The following is a 20,725-nucleotide window of genomic DNA, read 5'->3' as shown; positions in this document are numbered from 1 at the left end:
GAACGAACCGAAGGCAGATCGAGCCGACAAGGACAGAAGACGTGAGCGTCCATTGTCAACAACATCATCAGGGGCAAGTCTTCGGCACCGCCCGTGTGCCGGGACATGCCGGCCCCCCGAATAAAGCTGGCTACTGTCTACGTCCCGATAAGGACGTCACATCTGTCTTGTTTTTGTCCCGTCGGAGCGTATCGGAAAGTATCTACCTTCATGTAAACAGTCCAATAAATGACAGTTGGCACAGGAAGAACGAGAAGACCACAACAAGGTCATTTAAAGGACAAATGTGGTCTAGATTCGGATTTGAACGCACAAAGGATCCTTGTGAAAATGCACTTTTGGGTTCTGGTTCTCAAGACCTCGAGCTCAGACTAGTCCCAGGCAGTGATCCCTCTAAGCTGCGCGCGTGCGCAATTGCGCACTGCTCGCACATTCTCAGCGCACAAGAAAATCTAGCCAGCGCACAAAAACGAGGGTTCAGAATTACTAATTAAGAAGCGACTTAAGTCAAAGTTACAGTGCATGAAGGTAAAAATACACGGGTTCCCCTGACTTTGTGTCTAAATGCGGTATTTTGAAGTCGAGTCAAAGTAGAATGAAGTTGAGTAAAGTTAGCAGAGAACCGGCTTCTTCGGCTCACTAAAAGGAACCGGCTCTTTCGGGTCCTAAACGGCTCTTCAGGTTGTTTTTGCTTCTTTAATCCCAACATGACCAAATATTATGTAAACTTATGCACAACATGACTTAAAGGAAGGGGGGAACAGAACAAAAAAGAAAAAAATACCAAAATGAAAAAGTAGTGAAAAGCTGAGAAAAAAAGAAACAAAAGGAAGAGAAAAAAAGAAGGAAAAATTTAGAAAAAAAGCCAGAAAAAAAAGAAAAAGAAATGTAGGAAAAAAGTAAATAGAGAACAAAAATAAAAAAGTGACAAAAAAGTAGAAAAAAACACAGAAAAAAGAAGAAAAAGTTTGTGTTGCATTCAAATAATTTCCAATTATATCAAGTGAATCTTGTTGCCAACGTTGTACTTCCACAAAAAAAATGTGATTAAGTACAGTTCTCTATCTTATAACCGACTAAATAAGCCCCCAAAAATGTTAATATTATGCGACAAACTATATCAGGAAATAAAAACAAATGGATATCTTGTGAAAGAATTGTAAGAACAAATGACGTTTGTAGGCCGTACAACCTTTGCAATAGTACATGAGTCAATTCATTCAAAAGAGAGAAATAATTTTGCATTGCCGGAAACTCAGCAAAATGTAACTTGATGTCAAGTTTTGGACATGTTTGATAATTAATTATCTGGCCACACTTGGGGTTTCTGTTGCTCACTGTTGTTTTAAGTGTTGCTCACTGACTTTGTGTGAACGCTCAGACCCGTGGAAAATTAGAGGGAACATTGGTCCCAGGTCATGAGATCCAGGTCAAAAACTAGTCCAACCAGTTCTTAGATGATTCAAGGTTAAGTGCGACAGGTTATTTTCTTTCCTCAAATGCAACCAGGACATGTGATTTGAGTTTTATGCAACTTCCACAGATCTTGTCAAGTCTTGCGGCATGTGAATGAAATTGAGTAGACTCCCGGGATACGGCCTAACGATATTGTGGAAAAAGATGTTTTTCTGACCCCTCTTTATGGCATTTTCTACAGACAGTATGGGTCTTGGGACTGATATCGCTAATAAGATTTAATCTCAGAGAAATGTTTTTTAAACACCATCACAGCCTCTGTTCGGGGCAATTTCAGAGGTGCCCCAAGATACAGCATCCTAAACTGAAAGCCCCAATGTGTAATATCTGACCACTAGACGGCACTGTGTTGCCTGGTGCAAGCGAGGGCCGGTGCCTCAGGGCACAGTGTGGTGGCGGGATGCCGGACAAACATGGCGGCGACCTAAGTGTGGATTTCACTGTGTAAAAAAATACAAATTTCTTGACTTATGTTTTTTTAATAAAAATTAACATTGGTATTGATGCATTTTTAGTCGTATTCAAATCAATGTATTTTTTTTACTAAATGAAAGTTTTATTGGTACCACTAGGAGGCGCTAAACATTACTCACTGTCCCTTTAAAATATTTGAAAACATGGTGTAAAATACAGTATTTTTCAAACTTTTACAATAATTTCCCTACTATACAACAACAAATTAATTTCCAAAAATTCTAACTTTGCAATGTTCGTGCAGAAGTCGAATTACGTCTATAAGATGCCTGTCTGCTCGTGGTCAACATCATTTAAAATGCTGGTCTGCTTTTGGCTTGCATCACGGCATGCTGAAAATACAGTTCTGCTATTGGCTTAAATCCCTCCCACAATGCCTTTTCATGGTCATTTCAGAATGTTGGCGACGAAAAAAATGAGTTAGCGCCATATGATACCTTATTTTAGTAATCTATTAGCTATGGGTCCCAAGACTGGCAGTGATACCAAAAACATGATAATGATGGAAACGGAGCTTGAAGAAGGCACACACATTGTTAGCCTTGCTAAGGAATAGGATCATAACCAATCGATGAACAGGACAATTCTGAAAAAAGAGGAGGGGATTAAAACAAGAACATATTTCAGGGGAATGACAATTCTTGCAAGAGAACGTTTTAAAACCAATTTCATTTTAATCCGTCGTCTCCTCCAACTCTGCATCCACCCACTGCTCCAATCCGCCAGCTTTTTTTTTTTTTTTTTAAAGTTGCAGGTTTCATTCGCTTAACACGCAAAATGTCCTCGGTTCGGAACCAGGTTGAAGCATATGTTGGGCTGAAGAGGGATGGGCGCCACCAGGCTGTACTTGCTCAAGACACACCACAGGAAATGGTGCCCATACGACCCTAGTGGTGAAGGGATCTAATCAACCATAATAGTTTTGGATGACACGTTGCACTTTGATCGTGTCCTTTTTAATATCTAATCGTTTTTCTTTTTTTTTGCAAATGGTTTTAGGGATAAATTTGCGCATTTTTATTTTTTCCATCATAAAGAAACGTTATTTTCTCCTCACACATAATGAGTCACGAATAAGGCCTTGCTGCCGATCGTGTTGTTTGATTTCAAATTATTTTCCTCCCCTTCATTTTATTGTTGAGTTTGCGGATTATTTTTTATCAATAATAAGGACAATAATTGCCCCCCCCCCCACACACACACTTAATGAATTTAAAATTACACGTCATAGTTGATCACTATCTTTTTTTTGTGAGATTTTGTGGCTCAGTCTTAAAATGAATGTGAGGTCACGCGAAAGTACCATTCCAGATTAAAATGCAATCCAACAGTGCCCCCTGTTGGCCTTTTAACGCAACGGCACATATTGAAGGAGGGCTCTCGGGAAAGGAAAGGCGTGATCCAAAAACAATATTGACAAAGCACCACCAATACCTTTATATCTCATTTATTTTCAGCTTTTCAGCTTTATTTGCAGCATTGTCTTTTATTAGTGCATGAAAAAGCTGGCACGCGCATATTTACATGTAAAAAGAAAAACATAAAATAAGCTGCAAGCACACACTGTAATCCCCCATTTATCACAGTTAATGGAGAACAGAACCCGCCGGCTAAAACAGTGCAGTTCATTGTAAGCAGGCAGAACCGAAAAGTATATGCTCTCTGCCAAGCTCTCAGTAATTGTAAACTGGGAACAATGGGTTGTGGCTGTACCAGTGCAGTTCATTTGAGGGGGAAATGGCAACAAAAAAAAGCATTGCAAGGCCCGACAAAAGTGTACTTTGCCAGCCCCAATTGGTATAAATATACGATCTGGGTTAAAGGATCCCAACCACAGTGCAGTTCACTGTTAAGTGCTCAAAGCACTAATGGGTTTCAGCCGCACGGGTGTAGTTTATTTAAGGCTGAAATAACAGCAATAAAAGAGACACCAAGCCCAACAAATGTACAATTGACTTGTGCTAATACGGGGCAATGTACGATCTGTGATAATAAATTGCACCTGCAAGAGTGAAGTTCTCTTTTAGGGAACAAAATGGCATTAAAGTGATCATTTAAGTGTTTGCCAGACCCATTCTGCAGCAATGTTATCAGGAAAAAGGATTACGGCCACACGAGGTCAGATCACTTTTTGTAGGATTGTACAGCAGAGAGCAGTCGGGCACAACTAATTCGACTGCGACCAGACGGTGCAGTTCATTTTACACGGGCTACATTGGCCCGCCTTAGGGAACACAAGTGAGTGAACAAAATACACTCTGCGATAGAGTGCATCTGATAGACAGGCAGCAAGGTTTGCATTTTCAACATTTTAATTTTCAAAATATTTCCAACCCAGAATGCACTGAGATGTAGCAAAGGAATACAGTGTTCCTCCTCCCATGAGTTGCATTGGCTGTTAAGAGATGTCACACATATTTTTTCACTGGATTTCAAAACATGATTAAATCATGAAACGCTGCTGGCGCAAAATCATATAAAAGGCTTATAAACAGCACACCTATGGCTTTAAATAAAGTCTACGTGAACACAATGATTCATTAAAAACATTTCACTGCAAAACAAACGCACCCAAAACTATTGAAAAGAATGAAACAATGACCCTAACAATCCTCATCAATAAATGCATAAATTCACACACCCCCCACAAAATATCGTGACCTCATTCGAAACAATGCTAATCATAAAACGCGGTAGCCGCCACAATGTGTTTGAAATCCGAACGGAGTGGCGTGAAATGGTGAAAAACAGATGCGTAGTAAAATAGCATTTAGATACAATACAACGTCTTTGGTGGGTAGTACAAAAATAAACACGGTGATCTTTTCCATGTGCAAAAAAAATGGAATGATAAAACGGCTAAAGAGTGGAAAACCGATCGTGTATAGTTCATATTTAATCGAATATCTGCCCGAAAATATCAAGAAAAATGTGTGAGGATTTTATAGTTCACAGCAATAGCTAAAACAGGGGTCACCAACTGTTTTGAAACTGAAAGCCACTTTACATTTTTGTTCCCATTTGGCTCACAGGACTACTCGTTTGTTATTGTTTTCCAAAATAACTAAACATGCTATTACCAGGTTGTAATTGTTAGAAGTAGGGTTAAAACACGCTCAGTCAACCAATCAAATATCCTTGTATAAGGGCACGGAGTGTATATAATATGAAATGGTTATTTCAAACATGATTTTGTTAGAATGGATCCTGTATTAAGAGACGATGACCATGTAAATGATTTTTCATGCCAGTTAAACTTTTTTTCCCCAAAAAATCACAATGACCCATCACTGGTGAGTTCTTTTAAAAATAGGTGTTATTTGGGGACTACAAGGTGCCCGCGAACCCTACGTTGGTTACCTCTGGACTAGAAGATTAGTTTATTTTTGTTTATATTTTTTCGGGGGAAAGAACCGTATCCCCATTTTTGGTTGTTTCATTCATGTCCGTGGATTTTTGCCATGTTCAAGACGTAAACAACACGTTGCACCAAATCTTCACATTTTAAAATTTTTCCCCAAAATGAATCAAATTTTCTCACGATATGTGCAAATAAACAACATTTTAACATAAGCATAAGTGCAGAGAATTAAAAGAAAAAAAAAATCCAGATTTAGTACATTCACTGAAATTCACAACTAGTTCACAGCGATCCATTTCGACTGTGCTGGGAGTGAACGACGTTTTACACATTTTGATTTAAGAATATGCCACACGGGCCAAAGTTCTGAAACTGCTTCCATTTTTGACTGAAAGGGTTTTGAAAATAGCTCACTGGTGTTGGGTCTTTGCGACTTTCTCGGATTTTCTTTCTAACTGGCATGACGTTTGAGGGGAGGAACACTAAACGTTCTTTGCCTAATTGAAAATAATGGATTCCTAATTTACTACTAACAATTACAACCTGGTACTAACGAAGTCATGTCATAAGTAATGTTAGCAATGCATGTGAAACTGGTAGCCCTTCATGCTAGTCAGGGACTAAAAGTAGCTCTCAGCTTCCGAGGGTCTCACACAAGTATAATTTCATTTCATCGAATAACAAAATGACTAAATGCATAAAGTTGTTTTGGGGACAGTCAGACTGGCCGCGCAAAAGAGGCACTTGGAAGTTGTAGTTGTTCTTCTGTTTCCCACGTGGGCTTCATCTTTCATAAATACACAAAAAGTCAAGCAAATAAAGCAGCGTCGGCGCTTCCTTCAGCAGCCGTTAAAAAACAAACCCCGCAAATAAATAAATATTGGCGGCTCTAAACACATTCGTCGGCTCAGGAAAGAATGCCGAAACGACGACTGTGTGAATTTGTCCTCCATTTTTCTTCACTTCCCGTCCTTGGGAGCGGCGGGAGCCCCCTGCTTGGTCAGGAAGTACTTGAAGAACTCGTACACGGACCAGGCGATGGCGGTGGAGGGCATCTGGTAGATGACTCGGGCCTGCACGCCTTTGAAGGTATTCGCAAACAGAAATTTTTTGTTTAATTAGGCAGAGGACATTTTTATGTTCTTCCCCGCCATTGTAGAAATTGTTCCATGCGCTGGGGAAGTCGAGAAAAATTGCCTCAAAGTTGACACATTCAGGTTTTTTTTTTGCTATAGAGCTATGACATCATTTGAGGAATAATGGTGAATCCAATTAACACAACATGTGAAACGGAGCGATTGTAGTGAAGTGTTTGCATACTGCTCATTGCTGCTTGGAAGTATGAAATTGTGGCTTTTCCTTTGTGTTTTTCGCCACGTATGTCACTGTTGGTTATTTTTTGTCCATCTAGCTCCCGGTTAAGTTAGTCGCTGCCGAGGACCTTCCTGTTTTTTTTTTTGCTCCCGGTTGGAGCTCGATGGCTGCTCACATTTTGCTGTGGCAATCCAGCCCTGATATTAACGCCGCTTCATTTTAAGGACTTTTAAAGCCAATTCTCTAATTTCTTTAGTACCATTAAAAGACAAAATCCAGGTTGAATCAAGTATTTCACAAAGCCACAAATTGACGAGCGATTTACATTTGATTTTTTATCTTGGGTGTACATTTACCAAGCCCAATGATTTTTAGTTGTTGAGTTAATGGCAAATATATTGGTTTTAAACCTTAGTAGTGGCGGTGAGACGGCCGAAACTTAGATTTGGATAGTGAATTACTATGGGTTAAACAGTCTCTCCACTTCTTTACCAAATGAATGCTAAAGAATAGAGAAAACAAAATCTTTCAAGAAAATACTATTTAAGCTCTTTTACATACACATACATACAGACACTGCCCTGCTTACAAACGAGGTTCCGGACGATCGTTCGTAAGTTGAATTTGTTTGTAAGTTGCTTCAGTGCTATATTTTGTATTTTTAAGGTTTATACAAGTAAGTTTAAGGTATGTATAAGTAACCTGTATTGTTTTGTACTAAAAAATAAACATTTCATAAGATTATATGCTTTATAAAGATAAATGAAGTTAAGCTTAACTCACTTTTGGAAGATGCGCTTCAAGAGTTAGGCGACTTCCTCCTCCGTAGTAAGTCGCAGAGAAAAAAAACGATCCAACAATTTTCTCAACCGCATCAAGCTTTCTTATTCCACTTTAATTTCAAAATAAACGGCTCACTTCTTCTTTACACCAACCATATTGAATGGATGCACGAGATATTATACTATAAAAATGTCAAAGATCTTAGCTGGAGATTCGGTAGAGTATGTTTACACACAAACTAGAGAGAGGAAGCGAATTTCTTCTTTGGGGTGGATGCTGGGTGACTTCTCACAGCACCACCACACGCCGGTAGCGGCGGAAAGAAGCACTACAGTTTTGTCCTGTACTCGGAAAAAGGTGCAGAATACAAAATCTAACTTAAGGCAATGTCCGGATATTTTTTGGTATCCCGAAAAAAAATGGTTCCCATCTACAGTTTTTCGTAACTCGAATGTTCAAAAGTATGGACACACAAGTGTAGAAGTGGAGAGACTGTTTATCCTATCAAAGTGCACTATGCTAATCAGTGTAGCGACAGAGTAAAAATAGTGTGATGACGAGATAACCTCCAATGACTTTCAGTATGTCATCCATAAAACTGGTGGTTTAGGGGTAATGTGTTGCTGCTTTCAGTCACTACTCGGGTTTGATTCCCTTTGCATACAATGCATTGAGATTTCAGTTAGCAGCACATAATGATGCAGTGCATTAATATGTACCTGTAAACATGAAAGCCCATACTGAAGTCTCAATTGCATGCGCCTTATAGTTCAGGTGCTCCTTTTGCATGAGAAATAGATGAATAAAGACTATTTTTTGGCGTGTGCCCGATAATTTGGTGCGCCTTAGAAAACTGAAAATACGGTACCTTTAAAAAATGCGGCAGGGCCGCCGAGCTTGTAGACCGTCCTGAAGGTGTTGGCCATCCCAGATAAGTGTCCGTTGATGTTGACAGAGCTTAGCGCCACGTTTTCCTGCGTGTTGAGCAGCGTTTTGCACACGTCGAGCGGCGTGGTGACGGCGGCCGAGATGGCGCCGGCTGCCGCACCGGACACGATATGCGTGCCGGGGTAGTAGAGTCTGTGCGGGTTGAGCCACTCCTGCATGGTCTCGTAAGTGATGAAGTGGACGGCCTGGAAGGGGATGTTCATTGTGAGCTGCGTGCTGTAGCTGCGGTAGAAGGCGCCGGCGCCTTCCGTGCGCGTCACCGTGCGGACGCAGTCCCAAAGTCCGCGATAGGGCGACTTGTACATTTGCATCCTCTGCTTGACCACTGCGGCATGAAGACAGAAACACATTTTACGACACTTACCGTATTTCTTTGTGTATATGGTGCTTTTTCTTACCTAAAAAAAAAGAACTCAAAGTTTGAGTGCTCTTCAGGTTTTTTTTGTGGTATATTACCATATTTATGCATTGACTGATCAATCGAAAATATTGCAGACGATAATTGCATAACATCAGATGCAACTGGAATCAAACTGCCGCATTCTTCCCACAAAGCCACCAGTGATAGAGATGACATATGAAAAGACATTTTATTTTATCTAATTATTACATTATTTCTTTTCATTGTACTAAAATACCAATGAAATGGTACTACAGAAATACAATTCAATTACTTTAGTTTTTAATTTTATTGCTTGTTCATGCAACATTCATTGAAGCCTTGTCATCCTGGAAGGGGGATTACCTTATGTGCTGTCCCTTCTCAAGGTTTCTTCATTTTCCTCATGTTTTAGATCAGGGGATGGTGTCATAATAGGTTGTGGTTTGCAATAATCTGTGGTCTGTGGAGCCCTTTGAGACTCCTTGTGACTAAGGGCTATTGGAAAAAAAAAATGACTTGACTAGACGTGTTTTTTGGGAGTTTAATGCAAGAAATCATTTAATATTGTAACTACAGAAATTCAGTGAATCTATTTCTATGCATTCATGTATTGTTTATGAATATATTTGTGCATTTTACCATCCATCCATTTTCATCTGTTTGTCTTTATTCTTATTTATGTATATATTTGTATTTAGGTATTTTTATTTACTTAGTTTTGTTTTAATTAATTCATGTATTTAATCTATTGAATTATTTAGGGATAATTTGTATCGGTGTTTTGGTTTTGGACGGCAAATATTAATTTGGGTGCATCCCTGAAGAAAAGCTTTTGCATCAAACTCCACTCTGAATTATTGTAGTTGTTACATACGTGCTATACAAATACTATCTTAGATTTGATAATAAGTGAAGCAATCCATTTCAATTATATTTTTTTTCAATTAGACATTTTTTATCAGCTGCAACGTTTTAAAAACTAAACTCACTGTGGACACACTGCATCTTTTATTTCAACTTGTGACAAATTGTGTTTTGTTTACCTTCAGCGGGGTTCATAACAGCATCATGGAGGACCGTAGCCACGCTGCCAGCAACACCTGAATGTACATTATTTTATTGGTTTGAAAACGCTTAAAATTATGGAAAAAAAATATTCAAGCTAAGAGGTTTCATACCGTTGGCCAGGTGGCTGTTGCCTCCACTTTTAATGACGTCGCTGAGGGAGAGCTTGACTCGTTCGTAGCAGGCAAAATAGAGTGCGTGGGCCGGGCCGGCACCCATCACGGTAATGTTTAGGCCCCTCAGCGGTCTGAGGAGACCCTCGGTGCGGACGATCCTTTGCAAGGCTTCGTACACGCCTCGGTACTGGGCGTTGGGATCAGGCTGCAGGCTCTGCATTCTTGTCTGGAGATATATACCGTATTTTTCAGACCAAGGCGTACACAAACAAAAAAAACAAATAGGCCATAAACTTGAACGTGCATCTTATAATACAAGTGTGCCTTATATGCAGATAAAATTGAATATGCATTACCATATTTGTGCAATTATTGATCAGTCGATTAATTTTATTGCTATTACTACAACTGCATATCAACGGTGACAAATGGAATCGAAACAGATAGCTATGGTTAGTGCACCAAATCCTATGCACCAGACCGCTAGGGAGTCATTCACAATTGCATACAATTAAAACAACATCATTCGAACCTGGATCGTGGTGGGGAGAGCGCCGGATCCCATCCATTAGACAAGTGTTCTCAACTGGTCTGACTTAGAAACCTACCATTCCACCCTAATTACAAGCCAAATCAAGAGATTAAATCCACTTCTCTAATTTATCGAACAAAATGATTTTGGCGTTTGAAGGAGAAATAGATTATATTCACCTTTTTTCCGTATATACCGCATACAAGCCTACTACATGGCACATACTGTAAGCGACCCCCGAAAACGAATTTTGAATAGCCACATTCTAAAAGAAGTTCATACCCAAAATATTGAAAAATTGTGAACCTAAACAACGACAATTACCTTATTGTGTAAAGATCAATGTACAGGTAAAAAAAAAGAGCTAAAAACACAAAAAATTTAAGCCATTTACTGTGCCTTCCTTTGGTGCTTCTAATCTGTATTATTTACATAAATAAGGAATCATAAATCTTTAGGTCCAGGTTTTATTAATATTACAAATTGATTTTGGTTGGTGGCTATTTCAAAGCAGTTTTAGGGGGTCGCTTGTACGTGACGGGCTTATTTGCCAGTATTGACGGTACTTGAAGAGGTTTTGCAGGTCATTTTGCTTTTTGACCAAAAAAAAGTGAATATCTTTATTTACCTCTGCATTAAACTGCACAATCCTTTAATTGGATACATTTGGAAAGTGTTTCTTTGTTCTTGATTTAGTTCGCAGCTTGTCATGAGGGTGGAATGGTAATTCCTGAGCTCAGACCGGTTGAAAATGACTGCCATAGTGGATAAAATCCAGCGCGCTGAGCGATTTGGGTTCGATTACCGTTGCATCCAATGTGATGAAATTCTGCTCAGTGATGTATTCCGGCGTACAGCACTTTTTAATTTTTTGTGCAAACCGAGCTCATATAGTTGTTTTTTTCAGTGTAACTTTAACTCCTGCACGACTTATACATAAAAAAAAATTATATATATATATATATATATATATACCACATATGACTAATTTGGGAGGGGATGAGCCAAATAATTCGGTGCGCCTTATAGTACGCAAAATGCGGTATCTTGAATTTTTAAACCTCATGTATGCAAAAACAGACTGCTTTGGCTAATAAGTAGCCCCACTAGCGTGAAAACAGAACAAACGACGACGGTCTAGTGTGTGAGAGAGAGAGAGAGAGCGAGGCATGGATTTGTTTTAGTCCAGCATGCCAAGTTATCTGCAAAGCACAAAGCCTGTTTTTATTCGCGAGGAGATGGAGCTGGCGCTGGCTGGGGAAGATAGGCAAGTTCTATCTTCCTCAGTATGTTCTAATGCGTTTCCTTCCTATTTGTGTTCAAAATAAAGTACAATTACATTTCCGTGGAGTACAGATGCGGGTACATTGGGGGTGACACAAATCTTGGCTGTGTGTGTCCGAATTACAATGAGTCACATTACTATTCTGGTCCAGCCATTAAAGTCCTTCAAGTCAACTGAATGGGAATGTACACTAAATACAAAAGGGGGACAAAAGCAAAAACAGGACTACAGACGACTGTGCTATGTTATGCCTAGGCAAGGGCAGCAATGATTACCTTATTATTTCGATCAATCGACAAATCTGTAAATCTTGAAAAACAATTTAAAAAGTCGATCATATACATGTATTTTGAATGAAACTATTGTATTGAGTTATTTATGTATTAATGCAACTTATTATTAACCTTTTTTTTTAACGAAAAACACAAGTCATTTAATGGGCAAAGAGCCTTTGAGCCTTGAATCTGTCAAAAAAGTTAAGAAAGTAACGTCATCGCCACAGTTTTACCAAAATATGAAAGTCAAACATGATATGTGCATTGTACGATGTGATTCTTAAAGTTTTGGAACTAGTAATATTGTCACATGCCGCTTGCCCGTCATCTTTGAAAACTGGTGTGACGCTTTACAACGGCGACCAGAAGAAGAAGGTGCTATGTCTAAATCAGATCAGGAAGCTTCTCCTGCTATCGGTATCGCTGCCAGGCTGTACTTGCCCAAGACATACCACAGGAAGTCATGCCCGTATGACCCTGGCAGAACCCGAGAACCATTTACTTTTCTAAAGACGTGTAGAATTACAATTTACAAACTAGGTAAAATTATATTTCAGTATAATTAAGTGACTGGTTTACTGGAATTCAATTCTTCTCACTATTTCCTAAAATAAAGTAAATTGTCGACGTGAGATGGATGGAATCCACATTTAAAATAATAGCCTTTCTTGAGACCTCAATGAGGGTCAAAATATCTCATCTCATTAGCCGTACCGCTTATCCTCGTTAGGGTCGCGGGGGGGCTGGAGCCCATCCCAGCCATCTCCGGGCAGTGGGCAGGGGACACCCTGAACTGGTTGCCAGCCAATCGCAGGGCACACAGGGACAGACAACTCATACGCTCATTCACGCCTAGGGACAATTAGAACCAATTCACCTGAAATGCATGTTTTTGGAACGTGGGAAGAAACCGGAGTGCCCGGAGGAAACCCACGCAAGCACGGGGAACATACAAACTCCGCACAGGAAGTCTGGAGCTGGATTTGAACCCACGACAGGTTCCCATGACATGAACTGTGCCGCACAAGCGCTAACCACTGCGCCACCGTGCTGCCCGGGTCAAAATATATTTAATAATAATTACTTTCCTGTCAGGTGAAAAAAACACATTTCCTAAAATTTTAGGAAATGTGTTTTTTTTCTTTTCTCTATCTGAATTGTCCCTCACTGGTTCATTAGAATAGTAATTGTTTTGTGAAATGGTACATATTAAATGTCACTGCTTCCATGTAAAAAAATCTGAAGCTGAAAACAAAAACACATTTCCAAGATGAGGTTTTTTTTCTCATGATAGCAACGATTTGAAGGAAAACCAACGTCCAACAGTCTTAAGGGACTATTATTTATTTGTTCATTTATATTTGAAAAACATTAATTTTACCAGACGGTGACCTATAGAATTAGACAATATCATGAGCAACATGTTCCATTATTATTGAATCAGTCTTCGGTCGTGACTATTAATTTAAAAAGAAAAAGAAAATAACTAATAAATCAAAATACAACAATATACTTTGGAGATGCCATATACTGAGCATTTGGACAATCTAATCCCAATTATATGTTAATGATGAATTCATTATAAAAATAGTTCTCAACTTATTTGATCATCAAAAAGTTGTTGATGAATTGATTGGTCTTAGGAACGCTAAGCTATTACTCAGATCTTTCAGATAGTATTTTTTTTTAAATTGCAGAAAATTTGAACTAAAATATTATCATTAAAAGGATATTAGGCAAAATTCAATTGTGTATGGCTAATTTAAGTGTTCATTACCCTTGAAAACATGTGTGGCAATGTGTGGAAAATTACATCAAACGAAAGACAATCCAATATGAAAATTATGGAAAAAGGATAAGAAATAGTGATACGTTTATTCTGTTTGTAATATTAAACAAATGCAAAGAAGGTTTTATTTGATGCCAGTTCCTAATTCTGCATGTTCCTGTTCTTTGATTTACATACCCCTTAGGGCTGATCTGTTATTTGTAACCTTAAAGATTTAATAAAATAAAAGAGGAGGCTCAGGGCAAGGGCGTCAGAAACTGGGAATAAAACGATCTAATCTGAATGCTTCTCTCCCTGTTTCTCCATCCAAGATCAAAATCCATTGATGCCCTTTCTACATATATTGAGTGTCTACTTAGTTTAAACTTAAATAGAATTACTTGTTATTGCAATAGTATGTGCACAAAGTCTTGGCTATGTTGACTTATTGCAACAAAGACACAAAATAATACTTAAAAAGTTTTTTTCTTCAAGTGCTTTACACTCATATCGTTACTAAATTGTCAAGAATGTCTAATTCAGATAAAGTTATCTGCACGGATCGCACTTGTCAAACGGTCTCACTCTTTGCGTTGGCCTCAATGTCCCACAATCCAGCGCAACAATTGTAGCACTAACTCAAACTCAAGGTTAGGAGGGTTACTTTAAAAGTATAATCCGATACAGTTACTAGTTACCTGTTGAGAAATGTAATCAGTAACATAATCCAAACACCATAATATTGCACTAATGTAACTTGATAACTTTCAATTACTTTTTGATTACTCCATTACCAAATATGCCAAAAAATACCAAATAAAGATAGTATGAATTAAATCACCAACATTTTGTTTAGGATGAATGAAAAATGTATCCTTGACCAATAATTGGGGGAAACAAAAGATCAGGTATTTGCTTGTAGTCCTACAAAAAAGTGCTCAAATTTGAACCCCTTAGTATCTTTTATCAAGCTAAAATCAAACTTTCTCTTTCACATGGCATACAAGATATGCTCTGTTTTAGTTTACATTAAGAGGACCTTAAGAACCCGATATAGTTATAAACACACTAAGTGTTCACTTTCTAAATTTTCAAATAAATCTGGGATGCGTATGCGCCTCAATGGACTAAGCATTAATGAAGGTCTTCTTATTTACAACAACTACGAAAATAAATTAAATAAAGTCTCACAACTTAACAATACAGTGATCGCATAGTGGATTTTGAACAACAATTAATTGCAAAATCAACCAAATGTCCCTAAACTCATGACCAGCGCGGAGATAACCGGCTCAAGATTTGAAAAGGCAGGTTTGCGCCAATTCAACAAAATAAGTGCTACATTGAAGGGCAAACGTGCTTTTACCTGCAACAGTTTACAAACACGCTATGGACGTCTGTACAATCTGTGCAACAAATACGGACGCTACTACGATGCGCAAGCAAATATGACAACTCGTGTGTAAGCCTCCGTGATTGAAATGATAGACACAATTCATCTATCAGCGTATTAGGCCTATGTAAATATACTTTAACGCCATTTCATTTAGTCCATTACTCCCCAAGCCCGCCCAACCCCAACCGTTGTAATCAATACTACACAAGGATTTATGACGCACTTTCCATTGACTGCGTGAGGCCGATCCCAAGACTGTAGCACTCAGATAAGGCAACCTCTTGCACACTCCCTTTGCATAATGGGCGCCCAACTAAAGGTGTGCCAAAACTGATATCTTGGGGAGTTCGAGCCACGACTCGGAAGGTCCAGCAGACTCAAAAAAATGACACCTAACGTTTCTTCACAAGCTTGAAAGAAAAAACACAGGAAATGACAAAAGTCTTTATGCAACAGATGACGGTTGGGCAAGGCGGCAAAAAGAGATACCGCCCTAGAAATTTCTTAATGAATGCAAAAGTAGTCATTGCACTATTTTGGGATGCACTTACTAGGTTCATACACATTTTACATGGTCAAATCTAAGTAATGGTAAATGGTCTGCATTTATATAGCGCTTTTCAAATCAATGAAGACCTAATGAAGACCTGCCAAAGCGCTTTACAATGTGCTTCACACTTACCCATTCACACACACACACACACACCAATAAGGAGTCAGCCATGCAAGGCGCCTACCTGCTTATTGGGGGCATGAGGGATTACTTTCAAAGCCAATTTTTTAAATTCTCTACCATAATGAGAATAAATAATGCATTATTATATTATTGACAATAATAATTAATGATGAATTGTCATTATTATTATTATTATTAACCCCACCCACGAGGGCTGCAAGATTTTGGAAAAAAAATTGGGATTTTATTGACCAGTATTGCAGAAGAGCATTTTCTGTGCTAGGTTTTTTTTTTGCGATTAGCTAATCATAGGGACATGCTAAAGCCTTAAGAAAACAGCACCCTCTTCTGGGGCGCTTTGTTAGGGTTGCTGACTGATGACCATTATTTACTTTTTGATTTCTCAACCGATGTATAAGTACCTACAATGTCAGACTTACCTCGAGAAAAGTACAATTAAATAGGAGGGCTTCTCCTTTCAGAGTAGAAAAGCGATTTGGAGAGCGGCTAGCATCGGGTAACCAGGTCTCCGCAATGCTTAAAATACAAGAGTCACGAATTCAGCTGTTTCCAACAAGTTGTAGCTCCAGGTCATCCTTTTCATGGGTAATGGATCTGGACCAGCCCTGCTCAGCAAGGGTGTATTGTAAGAGTTGATAGCCTAGCCGTAGCAGCAGGCGGGACTTGTAGCCTCGTTATTGCTTTCTCTCCTGACGCCAACTCAGTTGATTACGGGACGCCATGTCAATCCACGCAGCACCTGCTGTGATTACCGTTTCTTTGCGCTCTCCTGACTTTCCTCAGAGTTTTATTCAATTTATGAATTTATTTTTAATGTAATAAGCTGCTAAGGCTACTTCTTCTCGTGTGTGTTTGGGTGGCCAGTCGTGTGCCCGCTGTTTGACTGACTGCATACAGCAGCCTATCATAGTCACGCACATGGTAACACCCACCCAACATACACCCAAAACCCAAACTGTGACAATGCTTGGCAAAACACTATCACTCAGAAAGCGAAGTATAAATCCTTGAAAAACTGCAGTGTCTTGCGATGACACAATCACAGTATGTCACATGGTGATATTGATTGAATTTAGGTTAATCATGTACTGTGCGGAGTTTGTATGTTCTCCCCGTGCTTGCGTGGGTTTCCTCCGGGCACTCCGGTTTCCTCCCACATTCCAAAAACATGCATTTCAGGTGAATTGGCCGGTCCAAATTGTCCCTAGGTGTGACTGAGCGAGTGAGTTGTCTGTCCCCGTGTGCCCTGCGATTGGCTGGCAACCAGTCCAGGGTGTCCCCTGCCCACTGCCCGATGATTGCTGGGATGGGCTCCAGCATCCCCGCGACCCTACCGAGGATAAGCGGTGCAGCTGATGAGATGAGATGTTTTTCTTAAGATTCTGGTTACAGCAGTGATATTTGGTAACTAATGGCATTATGACATTGAGGGTTGGGTATTACGAAGATTAGTGTACAAAATAAGTGATTATTGTAATTATTATAATTATTGATATCTGACCTATGTAATAAGTATATCCATTAGATTTTGTTATATTAGACACAAGAGGAGAAGAGGATTTGTAAAATGTATTTAATAGGGAAGATAAAGGGGTAGGGAAAATAAGCATCTGCTTCTGACTACCTCTTTTCGAACATGTTATGTAACATTATTTTGTTGACTCATTGTTTTTGTCCTGTTTTTATTTTAATGTTCGAAATAAAGTTTTCATTCATTAATTAATTCATTCATTCATCTGTGTTTTTCACGTAAAGAGCGTGCGATTAAAGCTGGGTTTTTTTTAAGTGAGGTGCGTAGTTTAAAGTGTGCTTGAAAAGTTTAAAATGAAAAACGTTCTCTATTAAAGCCCCAGTGTGTAAAATTTGACCACTATATGGCACTGTTTTGTGTGTGGGAGGGCCAGTGCCACAGAGCCCGGCGTGGCAGCCGTATGCCAGAGAAACATGGTGGCAATAACTAGGTATGAATTTTACAGTGTAAAGACAAAAACTTATCGACCTTAGATTTTTTATAAAAATCAACATTAACAAGTTCATGTACTTTTGACTAGTATTCAAATCATTTTTTTTAACTGAATGAAAGTCTTTTGTTACACACGCAGCCACTCACTATTACACACTGTACCTTAAAGTATGTGTTAACAATGCCCAACTAAGTTCAACAAGCCTTTATGTATTATTCTTCACCGCGCCGATCAGCTTTAGTCTTAATTTTATCATCGGTGTTTAGGCCACTCAGCGCATTAGGCTGGACAAAAGAAAGTGGGAGGAGAACGGTGATGGAGAGTGATTTTACACGAGTGATGGTAGTTTTCATTTATTTAGGGATGAAAATGGTGAAAGAAAGAAAAGGACTGTTTCAAATAAGAGTCAAAATGCCATCCCAAACCCCAAAAAAGATGTAAATAGAAGAGTTATTTCGAGTGAGTCAAAGGCAAATTGGATTTTTTAGCACGGACACGACCTGTATTCGATCTGTTAAAGTCTGTCTGAACGGCACAAATTTATTTTTTTTTCACCAGATTCGGGACACATTCATATTTTGTCCTAACCCCAATACACATGTGATCTTTTGGAATGCAACTTATGTGTGAACAGTCAAGGCGCATTCATGTGACGGCATCGAGTGGCTGGAGGAAGCATGAACCTCAATAACCATGGCGGTCGAAAACACCAAACGCACTCAATGGGGGGAAAGCAATATATTGGATTTAATTAATATTTCAGCCTCCAGTAGCACATTGATCGATATCCTACACTGTTAGCATATATCAGTTCTTCTGTAAACAAAGCGCTCGTTGTGTGTAACATCACCTGTCCTCTTCTGCGCATGCGGAACACTTGTCGTGTTTACACAGGAGATGTATCGTAGTCACAGGAGATCACATACATGTCGCATTTAGTTGGAAACCTGTGCAATCCAACAAAAACATCTGACTTCACCCCAAAAAAATTGGAATTGAGCAAAGGTCTGCAGTGTGAACCAAGCCTAAGGGAGGCATGTACGTGCACACGCCACACAGGGAGCTTGACAGAGGCTGCAATGATGATTTCAGCCAGAAGATGGTGCCAGCAAGTAGAATTATTTTAACTTGCAGACACTACTTTTAATATCAAAAGTTTGCTACTTTATGGGGTCATTGCAATTTTTTTATCCATTTTAACGACGGAATGTGATTTGAAATTTTGACCCGCAAGTGAAGGAACCAAAACACAACTCAAATTGTTTGTTATTAAAAGATTTGTGATCTATTGAAAAAAAAATTAAAATAAATAATGGTTGAATTTTTGGCTTTCTGAAATTTAGTTAGCCCCAGTCAAAATGGTTGGATAGTTTGAAGCTAACGCTTGTTAGCTAAGCTGGCCATTTGCTTCACTTTGGATTTAGGTTAGCTTCCAGTCGTGAATTTTTTTCTTTTTTCTAAATAAAAAACAACAACGGTCAAAAACACATTTTCTCGAACTTCATTGATAGAGAATATTACTACAATAAAGTATTTTCTCAAATCAAAAATAGATGACATTTATTCAGAAGTGCATTAAAAACCCAAGGGGAAAAAGGGATTTTAATATTACATATATTGAATTGAAATTAACCTCATTCTTAATTAATAAGAATCTTAATAACCTTAATTCTTTAAGTTTAAGCTGCTGAATATTAAAAAACAAATAGAAAGTATGAACATTAACTCACGCATTTTCATATCATTTTATTTTTTTAGCTATTCTTTGAAAAGAAGATTAGTTCTACTTATTTATGGTGAAAATAAATGAATGTGTTCGATACTTTAAATGTTAAGTATAGGCAAAAAAGATTTTCTTACTCACTGTTCTTCTAAAAGTAGCTGGCAGTGAATGGGTTAAAACGGTTTGGTATAGGTACAGTGACTGGTATCAATTATAATTAGAATAATAACCACTTTAAGGGAGGTTGGAACGGATTAACTCAGTTTTAATGCATTTCAACGACGAGACGTGATTCGACTCGCAAGTCAAGACACCAAAACACAACTTGAATTGTTCGTTAATTAGGATTTCCGAACTTTCGAATTACTACGACGTTTCAAAATGGAAAAAGAAAGCTTTTATTTTGCTTTTACGAGTTTGTTTGTTTATTTTTCTCGAAGTTTGCTTCCTCGAGTGAGCTTAACAACACAAGCTAACCGCAGTCAAACTGGTCGTTTCGTTAAAAGCTAACGCTTGTTAGCTAAGCTAGCCGTTGGAGTCGTTATGGATTTAAGAGGGACACTTATGGCCGAGTAAGTGTCGCGAGTCGGGGTTGGAAGAGGCGCGGCCGCGCGAAGGATGCGCGTCCGTTACCTTGACAGAGTCCACCGGGTACATGACAGTGTGCTCCAGCACTCCAGCCACGGCGCCCGCTGTCATGTGCGTCGCCACCGAGACGTGAGGCGGCAAGCTCTCGTAGTCGCCGTCCGGGGTGGGGGGTGAAGGCTGCCCGCCTTGACTCGCCATCTGTGACATCTCCAAAGCCGCCAGCGGACGTTCGGAGCTCAGGTCCATGCGTGGCGAGCTTCCCCGTCCCGGGACGCCGACTTGGGGTTGGGACTTATCGGCAGCGTGGACCGCCACAACATTTTCGGTCGTCACCACTCAACGGGGGAGGAGAACCGAAGTGACGTCGGCCGAAATGGGCGCGGCTTGTTGAGATTGACCAATGGAACTGCGTGCCATCACACGGAGTGACCAATGAGAAGTTTTCTTTTTGACACTTGGTAATCCCCGCCATCTCATCTATTACGATAACTCAATTTGAAACATCTTGCCTATGTTCATAATACGTCAATGTTTTGTTCATTTATTCTTATTTTTTTCACAATGTTGCTGTAATTCTA

General features: G+C 39.2%; 1 protein-coding gene across 2 annotated transcripts; it reads right to left on the bottom strand.

Annotated features, from left to right (window-relative positions):
* Nucleotides 1-4,244: 4,244 nt before the first annotated feature.
* On the bottom strand, nt 4,245-20,487 carry slc25a37 (solute carrier family 25 member 37). Of its 2 annotated transcripts, XM_088336436.1 has the most exons (6): nt 20,193-20,323; nt 18,687-18,783; nt 9,917-10,145; nt 9,782-9,838; nt 8,277-8,681; nt 4,245-6,392 (listed from the first exon to the last, which is right to left on the bottom strand). In XM_088336436.1, exons 2-6 carry the CDS (start codon nt 18,702-18,704, stop codon nt 6,271-6,273), a joined length of 831 nt encoding a protein of 276 aa, XP_088192562.1. In that variant the 5' UTR covers nt 18,705-18,783; nt 20,193-20,323; the 3' UTR covers nt 4,245-6,270. The 2 variants fall into 2 exon arrangements, with proteins under 2 accessions (XP_088192562.1, XP_088192561.1); XM_088336435.1 differs by lacking the exon at nt 18,687-18,783 and having other exon boundaries at nt 20,193-20,487.
* Between the last annotated feature and the right edge of the window lie 238 nt (nt 20,488-20,725).

Source organism: Urocampus carinirostris, chromosome 5, assembly GCF_059441175.1.
Source record: "Urocampus carinirostris isolate Australia breed hairy pipefish chromosome 5, RoL_Ucar_1.0, whole genome shotgun sequence".
Lineage (NCBI taxonomy): Eukaryota > Metazoa > Chordata > Actinopteri > Syngnathiformes > Syngnathidae > Urocampus > Urocampus carinirostris.
The sequence above is the reverse complement of the archived record's forward strand: the minus strand, read 5'-3'. Positions and strand labels throughout refer to the sequence as shown.